This window comes from Trachurus japonicus, chromosome 16 (genome assembly GCF_045865225.1).
Source record: "Trachurus japonicus isolate A0001 chromosome 16, Traja_1.0".
In the NCBI taxonomy this organism is placed as follows: domain Eukaryota; kingdom Metazoa; phylum Chordata; class Actinopteri; order Carangiformes; family Carangidae; genus Trachurus; species Trachurus japonicus.
In genome coordinates, this window is record NC_140922.1 from 30,070,088 (window position 1) to 30,077,587 (window position 7,500).

The 7,500-nt window shown below is 40.4% G+C and overlaps 1 protein-coding gene across 1 annotated transcript in view; it reads left to right on the plus strand.

The window, feature by feature from the left end:
• Positions 1-7,500, plus strand: part of sim1a (SIM bHLH transcription factor 1a) — a 20,746-nt gene that overhangs the window by 4,155 nt on the left and 9,091 nt on the right. Inside the window, exons 3-8 of the mRNA XM_085803403.1 lie at positions 1,745-1,834; positions 2,633-2,741; positions 3,067-3,152; positions 4,152-4,351; positions 5,350-5,456; positions 5,627-5,774. Of these exons, the coding sequence (XP_085659529.1) occupies positions 1,745-1,834; positions 2,633-2,741; positions 3,067-3,152; positions 4,152-4,351; positions 5,350-5,456; positions 5,627-5,774 (740 nt within the window). The remainder of the gene's footprint in view (positions 1-1,744; positions 1,835-2,632; positions 2,742-3,066; positions 3,153-4,151; positions 4,352-5,349; positions 5,457-5,626; positions 5,775-7,500) is intronic.

A 7,500-nucleotide genomic window follows, 5' to 3' on the forward strand; every position in this document is an offset into this window, starting at 1 on the left:
TCAAAGTGGTGTAACCATTATTTTTCCCATAAAAATCTATATACTAAACATAGGAATAATTCATCTGGACTCAAATGTGGAATAAATGTCATTCACTGTTACAATGCAACACTGTGTTTCTGGACAAATTTCACATCATTTGTCACATTATTTAGAAAGAAAAGCTGTGTATTTAAGTCCTGTACAGTGTTGCTAAAATGCATCAAAATTTAAATATAAAAACACAGCAAAAAACAAACAAACACTTAAATCCAATAGGTGGATGAAGTATTTAATATTTATCATACTTTATGTGGTGACACCATGTGACATGTTCAGTCTGAGTTTGGTTTTAAAAAAAATGACATAAAACCAACATGAATATAAAATGTACATTTTAACAAATCTGATGATTTTAAAGCTATTTTTTTTAAGATATTTCTAAACTGCTCATCTTGCCAACACTTATTTATTTATCACTATAGGTCTGTCACAATTGTTACGTAACTGCAGTCATTTTGTATAATCGTTGAAATGGTTTCCATTCATCTGGATGAAAACAGCTGGATGACGCAAACAGAAATTATGTCATGTTTTCATCGCTGTTTCCTCGTTGTTTGAGACTTGACTGGTCCTCTTTTAATGACATCATCATGTTGCGCCCTGGTCCTTTTCTATGGTTTAATGACACATGAATGAGTGGAGGAGCTTCATTTTGAATATTCAACGACCAATGAGCATCTATTGACATGAGCCTCATGGACTAAAAGTCAAACAGGAATGCAGTTTTTATTTATATGTTCCAATGTTTAAAAACAATAAATGGCTCTGTGTATTATTAGTTAGTATGTTCAGACTTATAGCCCACTATAATAGTGGCATAATGTGATCAGAAAATGACAATTAAATCGTTAATCACAATTATTTGTACGGCAATGACTCATCAACCAAATTTCATGACTGTGGCAGCACTAATTCTTGTCTAATTCTCCCTGTGTGTGTGAAACAGAATAAATCTGACTGTGTTTATTCTGTTTATTAATGACAGGCCAAAGCTGGAATAACAGGAACCGAGGCTCTAACATGAGTTATAAAGAACATTTATGGAGATTATCGGCTTCATTTTATTCAGAGGTTTAGATTATTATCATCAATAATATTCAGCTGTATCATTATTTACATTATCAGATAATTTGGGGAGTGTACAGTATGATGCAACACGTTGAAATAGATTTTACTTTAACAGACGTTGTTATTATGTTTTTACTGATGCAAACGGAGCAGAACAAACATGGCTGCACCATACACACACACACACCCCAAAAATCAGGGTTAACGTTATTTATTGAAGTTTTATTCAAATATTTAAAAGAAAAATTACGATAATGTGATTTTTGTTGGGACATTTTACCTTTATATACTGTAGGCTATATACATATACATATATATATAAGACCTTCATCCTGCTGTCATTCTTGTCATTTTAATTGTGATTTATGTATTTATTCATCTATAGGTGCAGCCTTTTGGCCTTTTAGTGAAACTGTTTAATTCTCCTGCTCGTTGCTTCATGTCACTGTTGTTTTATTTTCCTGTTTTGTGATGTTGTTATGGCAACCAGTTGTTTAATGATGAGACTCACTGTAATGATAATAATAATAAGAATAATGTGCATATGTCACTTTACATTGATATGGAAGTGGTTTTTGGCCTTTTGTCAGTTTGTTTTATTGCTGTTTGCTTCTTCTACTTCTTCTTCTTCCAGACGTTAGACGGTTTCATTTTCGTGGTGGCGTCCGACGGGAAGATCATGTACATATCAGAGACGGCGTCGGTCCACCTCGGCCTGTCACAGGTTGGTTTGATGAACTCAGACGTGACGTGACGTGCAGGGCCGGCCCCTGGCATAAACACTCTATGCGGTTGTTTAGGGCCACAGCCGTTAGGTGGAGGGCCACATGATCAGAAAGGTACCGGGGTTCGAGTCATTTAAACATCCTGAGGTCTGCATGTGCAGCTATGAGCTTTATATGTAATGTGAAGTCAATATTCAGCTTCTTTTATCTCACATTTGAGACATTTGGTGAAAATAGAACGGCAGAATGACAACATTTGTGCTCAAAAAGCAATTTTACAAAATTTCATTTTAGACTTGTTTTCTACACTTATTACTGTATTCATATCCTATTTCAAGCACCAAAACAGTTCATTCTCATGACTGAAGGAGTGTTTTCACAAGGGATTTGAAATTTTTCAAAAAGCAGACCTCAAATTTCCAGCATTTGGCCTAAATTATTTCTTTATACAGTGTTCTAGGACAAACTGGCCTCAGTGTGCTTACAGCGGAGGTTCTAATATTTAGACATAAAACACTTGAGTATTGTTACATCTGCAAGTATCTTAAAAAGATACATTTAAGAAAATATGTAAAAGTCAAGAAAATGGCCTCAAACCTCAGAGGGCATAAACACGTCTGTATTCAGTTTTAACCAGTGATTTGGTGTTTGCGCTTAGAGTGGGCCACAAACAAAAATCTTGTTTAGGGGGCCACCAAAATCCTAGGGCCGGCCCTGGTGATGTGACGTTGCTTGTTTCTACCGTCGCAGCTCTAATGGGAGAAATCTTCTTCTTCCTCCTCTTCTTCTTCTTTCAGGTAGAGTTGACAGGAAACAGCATCTTCGAGTACATCCACCCGGCCGACCACGACGAGATGACGGCCGTCCTCACCGCACACCAGCCCTACCACTCACACTTTGTTCAAGGTATTAATAATCCTCAAGAGTTTCAGTTTTCAAAGTGTTTCTGAACAGCTTTTCCAGTTCAAACACTGTGAGTCTTTTTTTAAACTAGATGCAGAATAATTAGTGAACTGATCCAGTCTGCCGCCGCCACATGCAGAGCCGAGTTTAGCTGCTCACCACACTGCTGCCTCCTCTGAAGTCGTGTCTGTCTGGTGGGACACGCCCCACACTATCAACCCCTCCCCCCCTCCATGCTGCTGCTGCTGCTGCTGCTGCTGTTGTAGATGATATGGACCCATAGGAAAAACATGAATAACCTTGTTTTCCTTCTTCTTCTTCTTCACAGAGTACGAGATGGAGCGCTCCTTCTTCCTCCGAATGAAATGTGTCCTGGCTAAAAGAAACGCTGGGCTCACATGTGGAGGCTACAAGGTACAACACCTACTCCAACACTACATCAAGATCAACAGCTAGTCAGCTACATCTACATCCATTCAAACACAAAGCAGAACATTTCCTCAGCGGTAGCAGATTTTTTATTTTTTTTTCAAATACTTTTTGACAACAATTCACCCACAAATGGTTCAAAAGAAGAAAGAATGAAAGAACTAAAGAAAGAATGAAAAAAAGAAAGAAAGAAAGGAGAGAACGTAAGAAAGAAGGAAAAAAGAAAGAAGGAAAGAACCAAAGATAGAAAGAAAGAAGGAAAGAAAGAACGAAAGAAAGAAAGAAGGAAGGGAAGAAAGAAAGAAAGAACAAAAGAAAGAAAGGAGAGAACGTAAGAAAGAAAGAAGGAAAGAACAAAAGAAAGAATGAAAAAAGAAAGAATGAAAGAAAAACAAAAGAATGAAAAAAGAAAGAACCAAAGAAGAAAAGAACCAAAGAAAGAAAGAAAGAAGGAAAGAACAAAAGAAAGAAGGAAAGAACCAAAGATAGAAGGAAAGAACAAAAGAAAGAAAGAATAAACGAAAGAAGGAAAGAACCAAAGATAGAAAGAAAGAAGGAAAGAAAGAAAGAAAGAAAGAAAGAAAGAAAGAAAGAAAGAAAGAAGGAAAGAACCAAAGATAGAAAGAAAGAAAGAAAGAAAGAAAGACAGAAAGAAAGAAAGAAAGAAAGAAAGAAAGAAAGAAAGAAAGAAAGAAAGAAAGAAAGAAAGCAAACAAAGAAACAACCCAGACGTCAGATCTCCCATGATGCTCAGCAGCAGAGCGTATACAGTATACAGTGTAGCTACTGTCTAGTAACCTCTCTCCTCTCTGTGTCTCTCGTCTCCCAGGTGATCCACTGCAGCGGCAGAGCGTGTATCTACCTGTCTAGTAACCTCTCTCCTCTCTGTGTCTCTCGTCTCCCAGGTGATCCACTGCAGCGGCAGAGCGTGTATCTACCTGTCTAGTAACCTCTCTCCTCTCTGTGTGGTCTCTCTGCTCCCAGGTGATCCACTGCAGCGGCTACCTGAAGATCCGTCAGTACAGCCTGGACATGTCTCCGTTCGACGGCTGCTACCAGAACGTCGGCCTCGTCGCCGTCGGCCACTCGCTGCCGCCGAGCGCCGTCACCGAGATCAAGCTGCACAGCAACATGTTCATGTTCAGAGCCAGTCTGGACATGAAGCTCATCTTCCTGGACTCACGGTACGTCTGGACCTCTGTGACATGTTTGAGTGTGTGTATGTGTAAATACTAGACTTAAAGGAATAGTTCACCAAAAAATGAAATTCAGTGCATCTGTAGACCTGGGAGGCCGGTTGGTAGTCCAACGAAAACTTTATATGTGAGTAATAGGCCCGACACAAAAACGTCCATAAAACTACACAAAAACCATTTAATATTCCTCCACACTGCTCGTCCACTGCAGGGATATAGTCCAGAGTTTACTGGAAACAACGTCATTTAGGACATTTTTACAGCCTAAACAGTCCTGTATTGAATTTGCCTGGTGTGCACTCTCGTGTTCACGCGTAATACAGGACTGTTTAGGCTGTAAAAATGTCCTAAAATGATGTAGTTTCAAGTAAACTCTGGACTATATCCCTTCAGGACACTTGGATTGCAGTGGATGAGCAGTGTGGACGAAGATGAAATGCTTTTTATGGACGTTTTTGTGTTGAGCGCTATTGACTCTCATTTTGTTGGACTAAGAACCTTTCTTGAATATGTTCCCAACTACTTCATTCATTATTTTAATCGGGTTACTGAGGACCATACGTACTCTACTAGGGGCAGTTCGACAGATTTTGTGCCCCCAAGAGAGTGTGGGGTAATGTGGGAAAATAATCTTTTTTGTATGTTGGAACCATCTTGTGGAATCGCTTACCCAGAACTCTTAAGTCTGTTAGCAGTACAGAAAGGTTTAAAAAGGAACTGATAAAATGGCTCAGACACCAGCCATAGTACCTTTATTGTATGTATTTAACTCTTTGACTACTGTGATTTTCGGGGCTCATGATGTTGTATCTAGGGACCACAATGGAAATAAGCCCTGTGGCTTTACTGTGTTATCCCGACCTTCTGTTTTAACTATGGTGCAGAAATGTATATGTAAATGTATAACAGTCACGAATGACTGAATTTCATTTTTTTGGTGAACTATTCCTTTAATGATTCCTTTAATGTGTGTGCGTGTTGTTCAGGGTTGCAGAGCTGACAGGCTACGAGCCTCAGGACCTGATAGAGAAGACGCTCTATAACCACGTCCACAGCTGCGACTCCTTCCACCTGCGCTGCGCTCATCACTTGTGTGAGTTAGGTTTGTTTTACCGTCTTCTCTACACTCACACACACACACACACACACACACACAAACCAGGCTACACCATGTTATGTTATTCTCATAATAATAATAAAGTGTTCGTATTGTATCGGTCTGTCCTGATTGGTTCTCTCTGCTCTGCCGTGGTGATGTCACAGTGCTGGTCAAAGGTCAGGTGACCACCAAGTATTACCGCTTCCTGGCCAAACCGGGCGGCTGGGTGTGGGTCCAGAGCTACGCCACCATCGTGCACAACAGCCGCTCGTCCCGGCCGCACTGCATCGTCAGCGTCAACTACGTCCTCACGTGAGTTACACTTTCCCATTATATGATGTTGCCGTGGTGACTGTGATGTTGGTTGTGATGTGGTTTCAGCTCCAGTGATGATGCTGCAACATACAATACAAATAATTCAATAACTTGTTCCCTTCATCCTCAGACGTCATTTAATTCAAATATTATTATTTCTGCAAATATTTTCATCTTTGCAATCTCAGTCAGATGAGGACGGTTAATGTGACGCTAATTAACACTTAATCAAATTACCGGGTTGGAGCTAATGGTTGTATGTGTGTAACCAGAATGTGGTGGCACATTCACCACGCTATGAGATAATAACACAACGTTACCAGACAGAGTTGTTTTAGAGGGAAATACAGAGACTGCTTGCTGAAAAACTATCTCTGAAGGCAACGCGCATCAGCGGTTTTGCATGTATTTCCCTCTAAAACAACTCTGTCTGGTAACGTTGTGTTATTATCTCATAGTGTGGTGAATGTGCAGGTCACAACTTGTCCACCAGAGCGTTGTGGAGTTGTTGGATTGTGTATTTGATGAGTTTGATGAGGGAAACCAAGAAATCCCATGAGCCTCCGTAGCGTAGCTCTGAGCAGCTCGCGGCTCTGCTCCGCCATTCTAAAAATAGCTTGCACCGACAATTAAAGGTAACGAACCTATTGCTATGACTATAGGGATTATGGCAATGGGCCAATTTGCCAAAATGTTGAACTATCCCTTTAAACCTTTTATGTTGTTTTTTCAGTATTTGAGCACTGTTGTCACTTTCACGGGTACAAATAAAGTTAAATCTGGTCGGGTAAAAACTGAGACTTTCTGAACTGATGACGTAGACGCCTCTGTTTGGCTCTGATCGGTCTCAGCTGAAAACATAGTCAATAATCAATAACAACCATCACGGACCTTCTTGTCTTTGCTATAGTTTCTGCAGCCAATCAACTGCAGGGTCATGAATCTACTTCCTGTTTTGAGGGGAAGGTTTGCACACGGTCACTCAGTGTGTGGGAGATCGTTTTCAGGTGTTTACTATATCAAATGTGTATTAATCCGCCACTGAAAGTAGTCCCCAAGTAAAAATCCAATACCTCCTCTTCTTTCACAATAAAAGCTGGATTCTTTTGGAGAACTTTTGGAGTTAGGGGTCCGTCTGGCAATGGGTTTCTCATACAATGGCGGCGGATAGAGTTCACTTTTGAATCGTCCAAAACACACACTATGAAACATCCAGATACCTCCATACTGCTCGTCTGTACTGACCCAAGTGTCCTGAAGCCGCCACATGAAAAAGTTGTTGGGAAAAAATTAATGTGTTCTCTGTTTTTATCCTTGTTGTAGCAGTAGCTCCCAGTGGCTTTGTTGATGTTTGTGCACATGTGTGAGATTTGCTGCAAGATGTTAGTTTGTCGCTGTTGTAAACCATTGGATGTTTGATGTAAACACGGAAGAACATTTCACAGCAAATCGATTTTGGGTGAAGTATCCCTTTAAGCTGAAGACAATACAGTTCAGTCTGAATCACTGTTGTTTGTTCATTATTGAAGCAGAACAACAAACCTGAACATTTGTGTGTGTGTGTCTGAGGGTTTCATGGACCGGTACCTGTGTGTGTGGATGCGGCAGGTGTCAGTCAGTCAGTCAGTCAGTCAGTCAGGTGTGTGTGTGTGTGTGTGTGTGTGTGTGTGCAGCTTGAGGTCAGGGAGGGGTCGTCTCAGCTCTCTGTGCTGCTGTCACTCCT